General features: G+C 43.2%; 1 protein-coding gene across 1 annotated transcript in view; it reads right to left on the bottom strand.

The window, feature by feature from the left end:
* The window catches only part of ZNF292 (zinc finger protein 292), a 107,432-nt gene that overhangs the window by 28,775 nt on the left and 60,193 nt on the right, over positions 1-18,464 (bottom strand). The window contains exon 4 of the mRNA XM_006263179.4: positions 17,667-17,802. Within this exon, the coding sequence (XP_006263241.1) occupies positions 17,667-17,802 (136 nt within the window). The remainder of the gene's footprint in view (positions 1-17,666; positions 17,803-18,464) is intronic.

Genomic DNA, 18,464 nt, shown 5'->3' with positions numbered 1-18,464 from the left:
TCAACAAAGACATGGAAAAGCTTGAGAGAGTCCAGAGAAGAGCCACCTGAATCAGAGACTTGCAAGGAAAGCCATATGAAGAAAGGCTGAGGGACTTGGGTCTGTTCAGCCTAAAAAAGAGAAGGCTGAGAGGGGACTTGGTAGCAGCTTACTGCTTTATCAGGGGAATACATCAAGGGCTTGGCGAACAACTGTTCACCAGGGCACCCTTGGGGAAAACCAGGAGTAATGACCACAAGTTCCTGGAAGACCATTGCAGGCTTAACACTAGGAAAACTTCACAGTTAGGGTGTCCAGATGGTGGAATAAACTCCCTCCAGAGGTGGTACAATCACCTACCCTGGAAATTTTCAGAAGACTGGATGGTCACCTCACTGGGGTCACCTGACCCCAGTTGTCTTTCCTGCCTAGTGCAGGGGGGCTGGACCCAATGATCTTGCGAGATCCCTTCCAGCCCCTTACAATCTATGACTCTATTTGGCATTTACTGATGTTGACAACATGACAGCAAATGAATTCACCTACCATGTTTACATCACTATGAACTTCTTCCCTGTCCTATCAAGTCTTGATTGATCTAAATAACAAACTCTACTACTTCATTACTCACCTTAATTTCTAGGTCATTTAATATGTTAAACAGCACAGAGTCTAAGCACGTGACCTGCGGGCACTTCATTGTTAATTTTTTGCCAGGATGAAAATTGATATTTAATCTTATTCTTTGCTCTCTGACTTCAACCAGTTTTTGATTTATAGCAATACTTTGCTTCTCATCCCATTGCTATTTGGCTTATTTAGGTAGCTTATTGGCAAAGCCATTTCTGAAATCCAAAATATGGAAGTTCCCTTTTATCCATTATTTTTTAAACATGTTTAAGGAATTCCTAGAGATTCAAACACCATTTGCCTTTAGTGACTGGTTGAAATGATAATTAAAAATGGAAAAAGATGCCTGAAGATTATGATAGGAAAGGGACAATCTGACAGCTACTGATCCAAGATTAAGGCTTCTAGGCATTACATAGGAACACTAGGACTGGAAGGATTCTCCTTCTATTAGAGATTTATAAATCTGGTATATAAATAGATTTAGTTAAATAGAGTGCAACTTTTTCTTGTAATCAAGGCCTTAACTGGGTTTTTTTCTAAGTGAAGAATGGAACACAACTATATTGAACTGACTTCTATAGAGAGAAACCATATTAGCAGGAAGTAAGTACTATATATTCACAGATTTCATATAACCTTATAATTTGTATTATCTTTTTAAGCAGAAGAAATATCAAAAACATTCATGGTCTTCCCAACCCACAAATGACCCAGTGACTAATTGCAGCTGTTCATTTTTAGCCTTGCTCTTCCAAATACTGGTCCCCAATAATCCTTTCACCCACAGTGTTTACTGTTTCAGTTAGTCTGCCTCACACTAACATTGGAACATATTGTTATCTTTGAAATAAGATACTGAAAGACCTTAGATTTAAAATTATTCCTTGAACTCCTGAGCTTTCACCCTCATGCAAACAATATTAGAATGATTACATTTAATATTCTAATGAAAAAGTTTTAGCCTTGCTCGCCTACATACTTGTCCCCAATAATCCTTTTTACCCACAGTGCTTACTGCACTATGTAATCCACCTTGCACAAACATTGGAACATTTTATGTTATCTTTTCATTAAGATATGAACCCCTCAAACTTAAGGCCACACTCCTAATTTATAACATTTTGCTGTATTGATTATAACCAGCACAGTTAATATGTTAAAGCTAAGGTTTTATTTCATTCTCCCAAATAAAACGTTATTTAATTTTTCCTTGTCCTGTGATCAAGATATATATTAATTCCTATGACCCAAGAAAAAAAAAAATCAGTAAAAACAGAATTACAGTTAAGAATTTAATTCAGTAATTTATGGGCCAGAAGAAGTCTTAAAATACCAATGAAATTACTAAAAAAAGAAATAAAAAACCTAAGAAATTCAGAGATTAAAATAAGAAATATAGGTGTAACAGGTGCAGTGCCTGAGGGCTGCTGTGTGCCCCCTTGTGGCCACTTCAATTCTGTCTAGCTCCCATGGTCTCACCCTGCTTCCTCGCCTGCTAAACCCTGATGTTAAGTGGTAATGATGAGGGGAGACTGCCATCAGAGGCAGGTGAACCTTGGTGCTCTCTCTCTCTCTCAGTATGTTTCCTTGGGTTCTATGGACCTTAAGGGCTAAATCTGTGGCCTCCTTCCACCCCTACAGCCAGGCCTATGCCTCACAGATGTTACTTTGCATATCATTCTGTTCCTTGTAGAAACCTCAGGATTAATGGCTTTCACCTCCCTTTTCTTCATATGCAGGCCTCCAGCCCTGGCTGATAGATTTGGGCCCAGCTCTCTTGGCCTCAGCCCTGTCTGTTCTCTGTCTCTCTGGGACCCTTGGCCCCATCTTCTGCGTTTTCACAGCCCCGCAAAGTCCCTGACCCAAGTCAAGGCTGCTCTCGGTTCTGCCCAAGCCCCTGGGGGTCACTGGCTCAGGGAGAGGCTCCTCTTAGCTCTTCTCAGCCCCCATGGCATTATCCCTTGTCCATGGTGAGGCTTTGCACTGGGTGCCCCTTGCAGCACCCCTGTGGCCTCCTGTCCTCCCCTTACAGGCACATCTAGTCCTCCAATATGAAGCTTAAATTACAACATTAATGCAAGACACTGTTTCCCAAAAAAAAGCCTATCCAGCTCTGTGTTGTTGCCTCACTCAAGTCATCAGCTCCCCTTAGTTCCCTCTGGGTAGCTCCAAGGAGCAGTTCAGGTGCCTACTAGTCTGTCTGCTGCAGAAATCTCCCTCAGGAACTCCTCTCTCCAACATGTATGGCCAGATTTTCTACTTTGGCTCAGGCCCTGGGTTTATAGGCCGGGAAGCCATGCCCCCTTTTTGTCACCTGCCTTCCCCAGAGCCACATAGGGTTTTGCCTTTTAATCAAAGGCCAGTCTGCCCTCCTGTAGTTGTGGCCCCACACAGCTGGCTGAGTCTGCTGCATCCTGGCTCCCTGCCACAGTTCCCTCTCCTCCCCTTCCCTTCCAAGTACCAGGGTCAGGGTCTCCTGTGACAACAGGATTGTAAAGAGAATTCTGCTAAGTTACTGTAACAATTTTAATTCTACTCCAGCAGCTATGTCTTACAGAAATCAGAGTATAGTGAATTCATATTTTTCTCTACAAACAGGTTCATCTCTAGGACCAGAAAAACATGCATTATCAGAATGAAGCATGGTTTGTCAATTATCCTGAAAAAGCATACTGAATGTAATTATTCTCCATGATTCATTAAGATTCACAAACTACCAATTATATCGAGTTGAAATTATAGCACTTCCATGAAAAAAGGTAAGCAGAAACTATGGCCCTGACATGGACTTACTGGCTGCGTCCAAATGAGTGTGGCCCTGTAGTATGTGGCGCTGCAGACATGTCTGTAGTGGCACCACATACCGCATGTTTAGTTTTTCTCAGCGCTGCAAGGGAGCAGCATAAGGAGTTTTTTTTTGGACCCCGGATATCCAGAGGTCAAAAATCCCATGGAAAAATAAAAGCAGAGTGGCGCATGCGGGGCAGCGTGTGCTGCTCAATACTAGAGGTTGGCCAGCTGGAGTTGTGCTCCAGCTGCCAGGCAGGCTCTGTGCGGCAGGACTGCTGCTACTGTAGATCTGGAAGGCCCCTAGGTAAGGCTGCTGGGGCCAGCCCAGTGCTGGCTAGGGCTGTGCAAAAACACCGTTCCGATTCGACTTCTGTTTCGACGGAACAGTGTTTCGTTTCAAAATCACTGTTCCGTTTCATTTCGTTGAAACTGTTTTGCTGTTTCGATGCTGTTTTGATGTTTCTCCCATAGGTTATTATGGGGAAACAAAATGCAGCAGGCAAGCAGATCGGGGGCTCACCCACACCCCCAGGAGGGCTGCGGGGGCTGAGCAGGAGTCCTCCCGGGGGTGCGAGCCCCTGATCTGCCCACCAGATGACAGACCCGTGCTGGGCACAGACCACACCCAGCGCCGGGAAGACTGGTGCTGCTGCTGGTCCCAGGCGGCAGCACCCAGTTCCTGTTACCTAATCGGCAGATCGGGGGCATGCACCCCCGGAAGGACTCCAGCACAGTCCCCACAGCCCTCCTGGGGGTGCCGGCAGACCCCAATCTGTATGCCAGCTGACAGGAGCCGGGTGCTGCCACCTGGGGCTGGGGCAGATCAGCTCATGTGGGGACCCTCAGCCCCGATCCAGGGATGTGGGAGGGGGTCCCTGCACGAACTGATCTGCCCCAGGCCCCGCATCCTCCTTGACCTGGCTCCAGTATGGGGCCGGGGCAGATCAGCTCATGCGGGGACCCTCCCTGACCCCAGGATCAGGGTAGTGGGCCTCTATATGAGCTGATCTGCCCCAGCCCCGCTGGCCCCAGGTGACAGCACCTGGCTCCTGTCAGCCGCCAGGCAGATCAGGGGCCTGCTGGCACCCCCAGGAGGGCCATGGGGGCTGTGCTGGAGCCCTCCCGGGGGTGCAGGCAAGCCCCCGATCCATCTACCGGATGACAGGAGGCGGGTGCTGCCAGCTGGGACTGGTGCTGAAGCCAGTAAGTCTGGCTTTGAAACTCAAAGCATTGTGAGTTCCCTTGTTTCGTTTCAAAGCTGTTTCGAAGGCTTTTGTTTGGTTTCGATTTCACCGTTTTGAGCTCGAAATAGCTTCGAAACGAAATGCTGGGCAAAACTCCATACAGCCCTAGTGCTGGCCCCAGTCTCCCCTACCCACCCTGGGGTAACTTGCTGTACATGAGAGGGTGCATGCCACATGTGTTCCCTGGGGACAAGTAGCGGCAGCACAAGGTGCACTGCTGCTAATTGTCCCTGGGGAACCAAGCGTTTACGCATGTGTGGACATGGCCACTGGGTACATCTACATGTGCTATTAATGCACAGCAATAGACTCTGGAGTAGTTCGAGCCAGAGTCAAATGCTCCTGGGTGTAGCATCTACACATGCCCCTGGGACTGCAGCAATTTGAACTGGGATGGAGCAGCCCTGGACTGGGAGGGAGCACCAGGGGTCAGCCCTGGGTTTTGGGTGGTGGCGTTGGGGCTGGCAGAAGCCAGGGGTCTGGCTCCCAGCTGGCTGGGCCGAACAGGTGCAAGTTGTGCCCAGTGATCACCATCTATGCATGCATTTGATTGTACTTAATGGCAGTACTATCTTACAGTGAATTTAATTAGTTTACTGCATCCTAATACTGATGCACGTGGTGACACTTTACTGTGGAGGTAATTAGTCACTTCTATAGTAAAGCTCACGTGTAGATGCACCTACTGGCACTGAGACACCAAGGAAATTTATGGAATGCTGAAGAATTTTGGAGTTTTGCATAGCTCCAGCCTTCCAACTCATTATTCCTATTAGTTCCACAACTTAATTCCTGATCCAATCAGTTCACCTACTGTAACACTAACGTGTCAGGTTCTGAAAATGCACAGTTGGAGACTGTCACTTTCTCACTGTTCATTATAGAATATATAGAAGAGCACTAAGTGCCAGGACAGTATTTTGTGATACAGTAATTTTACAACACTGCTCACAGAAGTAACAGATTTAATAATTGTTAATTTTATTCAATAAGAACCCGAACATCAATGTAGCAACAGTCACCAGTATCACCTCAGCAGGAGAAAGATTACACCAAAGTCTCCAATTGGAGGGAAACAAGTAATACCCATTAGTCTTTATCTCTGAGATGACCTCATTTAAAACAAGATCACTCCCAACACAAGAATATGGCTTGAAACTCCAGACTAGGGACAGCTGGGGTTTACCACAAAATGGGTTGAGGGCTGAGGTTAAAAATGGTCTAATTTTCCAGTGTCTTCTCAAAAACCATATATACTTCCTAAGTTATTCAATTTGTGTGAGAAGCATGGAGGAAAACAGAGAAATGACTAAGTGCCAGGGAAAGGAATGCGACAGCATGCAGGAAGGGAAGTGTGGAAGAACCCAGTGCCGGTGGCTGAAGGAGTAACCAAGTAAGTGAAGAATAAGTAATTAACTGGGCTAATAGCAAACATTTTTCTTGTGTAGATCAGGAGTGGCCAACCTGAGCAGCAAGTGCCACAAGTGGCACAGGCAGCTTCTGTGTGGGGCAACTATCAGATCAGAGAGAAGACAGGTAGCACAGCAACTAATAGGGCAGGAAGCAAAAGAGATTAGGCACAGAGCACATCACAGAAAGTAGAAAGTAGAGCAGCAGATTAGGCAGAGGAAAGGGGTAACAGTGGCAACAGGGAAGGCACAGGCTAATTGTGGCATGCCTGCCTAAAATGTTCCCCTCCATTAATGAAGCTGATAGTCACACTGTGTTGATTAGATTTATTAGTCAGAGAAGTTGTATACTTCTATTTCAGTTTCCTAATTGGATAACCAGATACGAATAAAGTTAACTTAAACAGTCTTTGTCACTTACTTTCTGCAACTACTTATGTATGACTTGACTGTGCCAACATTGGCAAAAGTGTAAAAATACAGCTAACAATTTTAAAAAATCTGATTCACTAGTATTAGGGGATGGGTACAAATACAAGTGAAACTAAGGTATGCATTCACAGCATTTTATCTACTTCCTGGTAACTGTTCATGTGCACACTCTTATCCCCAAGAATAAATGCAAACTCGCTTGACCCTCAATGAAAGAGTAGCTGCCACATGGTAAGTACACATCCTATCTTATTCCAAACCAACTGTTTTTTGTGCACATGCCCTTAGTCTTTTTTGCATGAGAATAAAACTTTTAGGTTTAACTAAACTCGTTAAATCTACTCCTAATACGAGGCAAGAGCACAGTGGGTGAGAATTAATCCTTGCCTCTTGAATTTTTCTGTTTTGGAATTTTGGGATGGAGGAAAATAACTCAATGTGATATAAACCTAGCTTCAGGGAAGTTTACATTTGAAGAAACATGACTCAAGGCTTTCTTTAAAGTAAGTTTAGAACTCAAACACCATTTGATGCCTTTTTAAAACTGTCTGGAGCCAAATTTGCCATTCTGACATAATAAAGTCACCAGTAACTTGACAAATAAATATGATTCCTCCAAATTAAGATGGAAAGAGCTAGCATATGAGATGAAAGAAACGTTATTTGAAATTAATAAAAACATTTTTGAGATTACTGGCAAAAATACTAAAAGAACTTCACTCTCAGTCTTAAGTATTGGAGAACAGCTTTTGCCAATTATCCCAAACTTGATTGTAGATTATGCGGGCTATAAACTATACATACAAATCTGAAATGTACAGAAAAACAAAATCCTTTGAGGATTTTGTTCAGAAAACTGAACAAAGTAGACAGGTTTTTATTTTATAATGGAATGGGGAAAACTGTTAACAATGTATCATTGTAACAGCTGTCTCATGAGAACAAATTATGAATCCCTGCCACGTTTCTTCATTTGAAAGAGGCTGAGCAAATTGTTCAATGGATGTTTCCCATGTTACATGCACCTCCAACATTTAAACAATTAGCATGAAAATTCACTTTCCAATAAATCTGCTCTCATGGTGTTATCTATATGTGGCTATAACCCATTGCTGTATCAATGCATATAAAGCACAATAAACCATGTAGGAAAAGCTGACAGAAAAGGGAGTTATTTATCTGTTATAAATTGAGTCCTTCAAAGTATGTTGTTTATGCACACTCCACTTCCCATATCAAGGTGCCCTAAGCACTGGAGATAGGAACTGCAGGCTAAAAAGTGTTCCCATCAATTATGCTTGCTTCCTACTCACATTGAACACCTCCACCCCCCAGCACGAAAGGCATTTGAGGGACAGAACAACACCTAAGACTCACCTAAAGAAGGCCACTACATGTGATCTGGTAGAATCTGATCTGATATTCCCAGAAGTTTTGCTATAGCTATCTCCTATTTTAATGTGATAGAAACTGGTATCTATTTTGAATTTTTGTAGGCTTTGACTAACCATCCCCATAATCTTTCATAATCCATAATATAATAATATAATTTCATATCCATCTTTCATAATCTATAATAAAAGATATTTTTATGCATTCTATGCAAGTAGAAATCTAGAAATCAAAGCACAGAGAATGTCTGCAGCTTTGGGTAGAAAATCAGCAAATGAACAATTGATTTACGTGAAAATTCAATATCACTTTTGGGAGGAATTTAGGATGCCTCCCACACCCTCCCATTCTCTGAGATCAGATTTGGCTCTATCTTTAGAGCTACTGTGGAAAACAGGTATAGAATGTAACAAAAATTGTCCATAACCTTCTGGGGAAAGGATCCTTGTACCAGTTAACTGTCAAGATAAAGCTGCAGCAGTGAATTTCTCTTTCTGGAGATAAGCAGCTATGACAGTCAGAACTTTCATGAAAGTTCTTGGAGCTCTAGGAAACCCTAGTGACAGCACTCGATTTGTAATGTGCATTATTCATTACAAAACATAAATATTTCCAGTGCACTGGACTGATGAAAATGTGGAAACAGAAGTTTTTCAGACTGAGAGCTGTGAACTAATCTAGAGGATCTAGGGAAAAAAATATTAAAGTAGAAAATATTCATCCAAAACATGAATTATACGTATGGGGTATAAATATCCAGGAAATCTAAGGTTGTTCTAGAATAAATTATTACCCTCCAAAGGACAGTCTTCTAAGGGTATCTGGACCTCTTCTGGCTGCCCAGACTGCAACCAGAACACAGTGCAGTCCATGGTGACTGCTCTTGCCAAACCGCATTGCAGTATCTACTTGTCCATAGTAGTTTGCAGAGACATCTCAGCTGTTAACAGACCTGTAATTAATGTGTGAAAACCAAGCCTGGGATGTAGAGCAGGGGCTGGCAACCCTTTGCAAGCCACAGGGTGGAAAAACTCACTCTGGTCCAATGCAGGCTGGGTGGCTTTGGCTGCATGTCAGTGAGAGGGAGGCTTCCCCATGCCCATACTGGGGCTGGGCATATTGGAGCTGTGCCCATACTACTGCTTGCCCTCCCCTACTGTTCCCAGCTGTAGCACAGGCACAGCTTCTAGCCAGAGGGGAACTGTGCTGGGACCACATATCTGAAAATTGCTTCTGCACTGGTGCTGCTCCCTTCCCTTCTCTGTCAACCCTGTTGTTGTGGTGCGGGCACAGCTGGAAGCTTTCCGTACCAGTGAAGCTCCACACTGGCTGGAATCTGAAGCTATGGGGGTGGGGAGAAGCAGCAGCATGGACACAGTTTGCAGATGCCTGACTTGGATGTAGGTCCTCGCTAGCTGAAAGTTGCACCAGGCTGCATCAGGGAAGTGGAAGAAGCAGCAGCAGTGCCCAGCCTTTGCACAGCTCTTTGCTGTGCAATCCCAGCAGAGACACAGGCAATCCAGCTCTGAAGGCTAGGTCCTGTGCTCTGTGAGTCAGATCTGGCTTGTGGGCTGTGTGTGGTAGAACCCCTGATCTAGAGAACTCTTATTTAGCAATCCAGTAGCCTGGTCCAATTCATAGGTCATCTTGAGAGAGAAAAACATTATAGCTAACTATGCATAACTTCAAGCTTTCTGAAAAATGTTTTCCCGAAAAAGTCTAGCTCATTTGACTATTTCTGCTTGAGAATATGTAGTTTTTTTTGAGCTGTCATGACAATAGGCATACCTGGAACAATATGGGAATAAAAATACTTGAACACTAGAGCAGGGATTGGCACGTATGGCAGAGCATGGTATGCAAGGCCATTTTCCTTGGCATGTCACAGCCAACTCGGACTCCGGCCCCTTGCAGCTCCCCCATCTCTGGCACGCCAAGTCGACGCGTAGGTGGAGGTTGGGGTGATTTTGGTGCTCTGGCTAAAAACACTGCTGATCCCTGCACCAGAGGGAACTTGGTACTTTCTCTCACCCTTCTTTGCTTTCAGAGATAAAAGAGGCAGGCGTCTACCAGATTACTGGTAATATGCCCTCATTTATGGGTATAGCATGTCTCTGGAAGTGGGCTATGTAAAACATGTAAGACCATTCCATTTTTATCCTCCATTGTCTGGATTAGAATTTCCAATATATCTGATATTCTCAACATGAGTTCCTGGAATGTCCTACATTCACCCAGTAGATATGGAATGATATGCTACACAAAAAAGGTGGCTGGCATAGTACTAAGACAGCCTGTTACCAAAACTGGTTTTATCTGACCACTGTCAGAACAGTCTTGATAATTAAAATCAGTATCTCACCTTTATCCTCTATGTACAAATAGGTGACTGAGTAGAGATGGAAAAAACTCATGACACCAAAAATGCCTCCAAAAAAAATGAAATGGGGAAGTAACACCAAAAGTATTAACATGGTGGTGCTGTTAGAACTCAAAGACTTGGCATAAGGTAAAAACATAACACACTAACAGAAAAAGTTGCTGAGAAACATGGCTTTACAGCATATAATAAACACATGGTATAAACATCATCCAAGGAGGACACATGCATAGAAAAGTCCTGAAGCCAGGGCAGGATGCATTACAAGGAAACAGATGACACCTTGATATAAAAAAGATATAGCAACTTTGTACTTAATGTAAGGATGTTTTCATCTGCAGAATTTAATATTAAACATAACTTGTTCACAACATGTTGGCTGAAATTTAAAAAAATGCAAATAGAAATATATACGGGATAAAAGAAGGGAAGAAATGCAGATTATATAAGACAAGAAGCAATCCAGAGTCCATGAGGATCTTAATCAACCTGGCAACATACAGGAAATGGAGAGCATTTAAAACAGAAATGGGAACATCAGTAAGGTCAGATTTAGGCATGAAGAAATCATAAAACAAAGTGACACAAATGACAGAAGAAATCTTCCAACTGATATAAACGAAGAGAAGGAATGGAATAGTGCAGAATATAAAAACCCAAACAAGAACATTACACAGGCCTGAAAACAATCAAAAGAAGAGTGGTATGAACAGAAATGTATGGAAACAGAGGTTCCTTATAGGACACATCATGCTCAAGAAAGAGCCATACCTTGCTGCTAGAACAATGATAGAAGTGAAAAAATTCAGTATTAAATCAAGAGATGGCAGGATATGCTTTTAAAATGAGGAAATGAGAACAAGGTAGATAGAATACACCAGTAAGCTGTTTGACAATCCAATTAAGGGAGAGAAGACTGGTCTTTTAAGAGAAGAAATGCCACTGATCTTAATGAAAGAATTCGATCATGCCTTGAAGACAATGAAAAATAGCAGAGCAGTCAGAAATAATGGAATAGTTGTGAAAACCATACAGAATCTAGATGATGAATCATAGACATTAGTGCAACAGTTCCTAAATCAAATATAGATGCAAGATAAACTACCAAAATATTGCAAGCAGCCTATTTTAATTCCTCTGCCTAAAATCCCAAATGCGAGGCAATGTGGAACTATGGAGCCATATGCTCAGTGTGCTATTGACAATCACAGGAGCAACAATGCCCGAGCAAAGAGATTCCCGTATTACTGGTAGTCAGCTTGGATTTATATTAAGTTCAAGTCCCGAAAAGGTATACTTCCCTACATGAAAGAGCCCTGAAAAGGCACGGAGACGTCCATCTGTGCTTTGTGGAGTATGAAAACAGCTTTTGACAAAGTCCACTGTGAAAAGCTGATGCAAATCTTAAGACTGTGGCACAGATGAGCAAGATTTACAACTGATACAGAATCTCTACCAAGACCCACAAGCACTCCTCTATAGTGGGTGAAACTCAGAGAAATGCAGAATAAATAATGGTGTCTGACCAGGATGTGCTCTTCCACCAGGTCTGTTAAACATCTAATTAGGGAATATCAAGAAAAGCCTGAAAGATGACTAAAGTTATAGACATACAATCAAATTAAAGTTACTTAACAGGGAGCCGGGGACTAACTACAGAACAGCAAGCATACAGTTACTGCATATCAGCAATGCTTGGTGGTAAGTGACAGCTAAACTGGGGCAGAAAGTAGTCCAGAATGACTTCTTTCACCAAAGCTGGTCCAATTTAGCTATCACCAGGGATCCTGGTTTTCTCTATTTAAAAATCCAAAATCCTCTGATTAAAACCCCCCAAATCCATGTTTTTCCATGATTAAAATGAAACACCGTTATATATTAAAATGAAACACCACCACCACTGGACAGGGCTTTAAACTAAGATTGCTGGGGGCTGGGGATACACAAATTCAAACATGTCCAGGGACCAACATGCAAGTAAGTCCAGTAGAAAGGGACGCTGGGAGAGCCACACTTTCGGGAACTAGGGAATAGTTCTTCATCAGCAGGTCAGGAAGACGAGGGCCTCAGTAGGAGGACTCAGTTGCCTATGTACTAATGCCAGGAGCACGGGGAACAAGCAGGAGCTAGCCCTCCTACTCTCCAGTGTGCATTATGATCTAGTATGGATTACAGAGACATGGTGGGACTCCCCACATGGCTGGAGTGTAGCTATAGAGAGCTACACCCTGCACAGAAGGGACTGGGTGGGGAAGAAAGGTGGAGGCGTTGCTCTCTATGTGAAAGAGCAGTACACATCCTTGGAGGCCGCCATTGGCTCCAAAAATGGACAGCTTGACACCCTCTGGGTCAAGCTGTGGGGGGGAACCGGCAAAAGATACCCAACTGTAGATGTATACTACAGGCCACCAAACCAGGGGGAGGAACTTGATTTGGAGTTCACCTGAGAACTGCCCGAGGCTGCACATGCACGTGACATGGTCGTCATGGGTGATTTTAATTATCCAGACATCTCCTGGGAGGAACACCTAGCCACTTTGGATTGGTTGTGATCCGTCATGACCTGTGTCGAGGAGCTCTTCCTGACTCAGGAGATGCGTGGGCCAACCAGATGTAACGCTCTGCTAGACTTGGTCCTGGCCAAAGGAAATGACTTGGTGACCGACTTAAATATAGAGAGAATTCTGGGCTACAGCAACCATGAAACCATCATGTTCACTGTCCAAGGCAGTTAATGCAAGGCAGGTAAGTTGGATAGCAGGACTGAAGTCTTAAAAAATGTAAATATCAACAAGCTTAGGTCACTAGTAGGGCAAGTTCTGCGGGACCAGGGACCAAAAGCGAAAGGTGTGCATGAAGAGTGGTTGTTCCTTAAGGACATGATCCTTGAAGCACAAAGGAAGTCCATTCCCATGCAGAGAAAAGGTAACAGAAGGGCTGGGAAGCCCTCTTGGCTAAACAGAGAAATCACTGTCCTCTTAAGAAAGAAGAAAGAAGCTAATAAACAATGGAAGTTTGGGGTGGGCCCCAAGGAGGACTATTCCACAATGGCCTGTATTTGCATGGAACAGATGAGACAGGCTAAAGTGGCAACTGAACTTAGAATAGCAGTGGGAATCAAGGACAACAAGAAGTCCTCTTTAGGTACATAGGGAACAGGAGGAAAACTAATGGGAGTGTGGGGCCATTGCTCAACAACTCAGGAGAGCTGGTTACCAGCACCCAGGAGAAAGCTGAACTCCTGAATGACTACTTTGCCTCGGTCTTTCACCGGACAAAGGGGAAAACCACGCCAGGTAGAGTAGAGGATGAGCACGGTTGGAATAATCACCTTCCTATTATTGCCGTAGAACTGATGTATGACCAATTAATAAAATTAGACATGTACATGTCAGCAGAACCAGATGATCTTCATCTGGGAGTGCTGAAGGAACTGGCCAAAGTCACTGAGGAACCCCTAGCAAAACTCTTCCGCAACTACTGGAGCTCTGGAGAAGACCCCGAGGACTGGAAGAGGGCCAATGTTGTGCCCATCCACAAGAAGGGGAGGAGGGAGGACCCAGGTAATTATAGCCCAGTCAGCCAAACTTCCATCCTGGGGAAAATATTAGAAAAGTTCAAGAAATCTATCTGCAATAAGCTTGCAGAAGGTAAGATTTTGAATGACAGCCAGCATGGCTTTGTTGAAGGCAGGTTTTGCCTTGCCAACCTCATCTCCTTCTATGACCAGGTAATGCACCACCAGGACATGAGAGAGCAGGCTGACATTGTATACCTAGCCTTCCAAAAGGCCTTTGATCTAGTATCCCACGATGCCCTCGCGAGAAAATTGGAGGATTTGGGGCTTAACTCCGAGACAGTCAGGTGGGTGAGAAACTGGCTGCAGGATAGAACCCAGGGGAGTCATAGTGAACGGATCTGTGTCATCCTGGCGATAAGTGGGCAGTGGTGTCCTGCAGGGGTCAGTACTCAGTCCAGTACTTTTCAACATCTTTAATCATGATTTGGATGTGGGGGTAAAGAGCTCGCTGGCTAAGTTCGCGGATGACATCAAATTATGGGGACGCATGGTCATGTTTGAAGATAGGCTACAGATACAGGCAGACCTAGACAGAATAGCAAGTTGGGCGGATCGGAACCTGATGAAGTTCAACGTTGAGAAATGTAAAGTGCTCCACCTCGGGATGAGCAACCCCCAACACACTACAGGCTTGGCGGCACCAAACTGACTAGCACCACAAATGAAAGGGACCTGGGGGTAGTAATAGACCAAAGTATGAATATAAGCCAGCAGCGCGATGCTGTAGCCAGTAGGGCAAATAATATTCTGGCATGCATCAATCGATGCATCTCCAGCAAAGCCAAGAAGGTGATTCTTTAACTCTACTCAGCACTGGTGAGACCGCAGCTGGAGAACTGCATCCAGTTCTGGGCACCACACTTTAACAAAGACATCAACAAGCTTGAGAGAGTCCAAAGAAAAGCGACCCATATGATCAGAGTCTTAAAAGGCAAGCCATAGGAGGAAAGGCTGAGGGATCTGGGACTCTTCAGCCTGAAGAAAAGAAGGCTGAGAGGGGACCTGGTAGCAGCTTACTGCTACACTAGGGGAATACATCAAGGGCTTGGTGAGCAACTGTTCACCAGGGCACCCAAGGGGAAAACCAGGAGTAATGGCCACAAACTCCTGGAAGATTGATTCAGGCGCAACATTAGGAAAAACTTCTTCACAGTCATGGTGTCCAGACTGTGGAATAAGAGCCCTCCAGAGGTGGTGCAATCACCTACCCTGGAAATCTTCAAGAGAAGACTAGACAATTACTTTGCTGGGGTCACCTGACCCCAATTATGTTTCCTGCTTGGTGCAGGGGGCTGGACCCGATGATCTTCGGACGTCCCTTCTGGCTTTACAATCTATGAATCTAGATATAAGTATCAATTGCACACAATGTTTTGTTGATATATTTACAATTTTAAAGCAATTTGGAATCCTGCCAGTATTTGAATCATTATAATAAATAAATTCAAAATATCTATATATTTTGGTGTTTGATTTTGTTTTTTTGTCATGGAAAATGAGAGCTCCCTCTGCCCCCTTTGCTCGCCAGGATGCGGGTCCAGCTGTGGCAGTCCCCCCTGCTGTAGGTCCACAGTGTCAAAAATAAAGTCCAGGGGCTGGACCCAGCTTACAGAGCCCTAATATTTGGATCCCAGTGTTGCTGGGGGGTCTTGGAGTTGACCCACAGGGCATGTAGGGCATGCCAGGTGGTTCCGCATACTGCATCAAAGTCTGTATTTGATAATCTTAAGACAGTGCTAAACTGCTGCAAGATGGAACTAGAAGAATAAGATCACATATAAACATTCAGTTTCTACTGCAAGACTTGCTGCTTTCCCAGTAGAAACCACAAGTGTACAGGATTTTTCTCCTACAGCAGAAGTAGCTGCTTCAGGAGAAAAATATCCCAGGAAGAGTTAAATGGCTCCTGGGAAAGTTTCTTTTGCAAGACTGAACACCTGTACACATACCTTTTGAGAGAAGCCTCAGCACAGCCCTCCAGTAGGCTTTACTTCCAGCCCCCCACAGATTCAGGGAGACTGTGTCACTTGGGCTGGTTTCTATTGCCCCAGCCAAGCAGGCTGGCCGTTTACAATCCCCACATTATGCTGCAGGGAGACAGCCTGTAAGGCAGTCTGCGTCAGCCTCTCAGGGCTGCCCTGTGCACTGCTGTCATCTGCTGGGGACACAGATATGTGTGCATATGGACCCCCTGGCTGCACAGAGGCTCAGCATTTGAACATCTATCTGTTCTGGGATCTCTGGGTAAGTTTTTCTACCAAGAAAACAAACCCAGGAGAATTCTCCCAAATCAGCAGGCTTTTATGGGAGAAACTGCTGGATTTTCAAAGGATAGCAAAACAAATTCTAGAGTTACATGACCATGCTGAAGATTAGCTGGATGGAGCTTTAAAGAAAGAGAGAGAGAGAGAGAGAGAGAGAGAGAGAGAGAGAGAGGATGGTGCTACTTTAGGAACTAGGAACAGTTTGATAATATGGTAATGAGTGAAAAATGGGTTTTGTGCTTAGTTCATACAATAATCTTGAACCGACTCCCTGCTGCCACTGAAACTACAAGGTAACATGGACTGAAGTCATCCTGAGCTTTCTGAAGTATATGAATACACAGCGGAGTGGAGTGGCCCGGAATGCAATGAGAAATAAATTAAGTGACCATAGCATGAATCTGAGCTGTGGAAGGTGATCATTGACCATCTTTGAGTTGGAGATGTCATTTAAACAACCAATACTGATCATACAGTTACACAAAACGAAGCACTGGGAGATATCACCCAGGATGTCCTGGCCTATCCCTCTTTTGTGAAGGAGAGTACTTCTCTTCCCTCTATAAAACAGAAGGGTCATAGGAAGGAACGACAGGCAACTAAGAGGAAGACCTTTGATTACTTTCACCAGAAACTAGAAAAATGAGAGATCCTCTTCTAGAAGAGGAACAAATCTCACTGGTGTCTTAAAGTTTCCTCTGTTAAAACAGCCTTGGGGACCAGTAAGGCAATCTCTAGTTAAAACCTCAGTTAGGTTAACAAGGGAAATTTTAGGAACATCAAAACAGTTAACTCCTTTAGTAACGTGCACCTCGTCACCAGAAAAGAAGTAGAATCCAGGCCCCCTGACACCAAGGTTGGCAACCTGGAAGCTATTGACTCCGATTGGGATGCAAAAGACCCTGGTGCCAAAGATGGTTTCTGTATCAGAGCAGATAACCTAGTCACTGTGACATAAATAGACTCCACATGTAACAGTGCTGAAGGAATCAGTAGTGAATATACAATACTGCACTAACTTTTACTCCATTCCCAAAATCAGTACGAAAAGGAGTTGCCATAATATTTCTTTTTATCTTCAGGCCTCTCAAGTATAACATACACTAATGCTTTTAAAAAAATATATATATATATTGGTATTTCAAATATTGTAAGAGCACAGGAAAGACCAAAATCACTGCAATCTCTTAAATCTGAAACGCGTCAGTAGTGGTTTTTTAAATGTGGTTTCCTAAATACAGATGTTGGTAATGGTTTCAGTTTTCTATTAAATATATAGCAGTAAAAATGGGATAGCTGTATTTTTATTTTACTTATAAAGAGCAGTTTACATAAATACATCTTTGTTGGCTACCTCTGCGTTGACATTCATCTCAACACAGAACAGCCTGTTTATAAATCCCTTCTGAGTTTATAAAGGAAATGGCCAAAGAGATGTTGAACTACAGCTGCACTATACATAAATCACTAATGACATAAAATTAGTCACACCAAAATGCTAATTTATTAAAATAGTTGTAGAATGGGTATGTGTTGTGACCACGTATGGTATTACAAATTTACCTTTATCCTGATTCAGTGGTTCCTGGGAAAGAATATCACAGAGCACTGGGTTCTTCCATGCTCCCTTCTCTTGAGTAAGAGTAGCTAAAAAATGCAGTTCACAGCTGCCATTCTCCATCAACTTTTCATGGGACACCTGAAGAAAAATTTTAAATGAGTCACAAGTATGGCAAGGGCAAACATAAAACCCCTTAAGGACATATGGTTTTAATATAAAAGGAAAACCTCAAAAGTAGAACTTGTCCTTTCTTATAAACCTTTGCTCTAAAAGACCAAAAATAAAAGCAATTAATCTTAAGCCCTATGAGTAGACTTTTTAATATGGAAATTTAAATGTTGTAGTGTACATGCTATATGCCAGTATAACATCAGGTAGGCTTCAAAAAATACAGTCTTATACCAGAAAAACTGGGATTGTGGCACTAAAAATACTTTTATTGTATAACTGCAATAAGTCCATTAAAAATCAAGTGAAAAAATGGAAATAAAGTCTGTTGTCCAGGTAAGACTTTGGCGCCAAATCTTATTTATTCAGTCTCTTCTGTGATCTATCTTGAAGCACTGGACATGGTGGAGATAAATTAATTTTGAGTTAGATAAAAAGATAAATTTAATTTTTCCTTTAATTTTTACCACATTGCCCTCACAGACTATTAAAAAAGTTAGTAACTGTATTTGGATACTAAAATAATCTGTAATAAGATAACTTTCAAGAAAATTTTGACCAAAACCTAACATTAATAACAGTGAGAAAACTGATGGTTTCTGTGATAATGACTAATATTTTTTATGTTCTGA

This window comes from Alligator mississippiensis, chromosome 1, assembly GCF_030867095.1.
Source record: "Alligator mississippiensis isolate rAllMis1 chromosome 1, rAllMis1, whole genome shotgun sequence".
Taxonomy (NCBI): Eukaryota; Metazoa; Chordata; order Crocodylia; family Alligatoridae; genus Alligator; species Alligator mississippiensis.
Note: the sequence above shows the minus strand (reverse complement) of the source record. Positions and strands in the feature narration are given on the sequence as shown.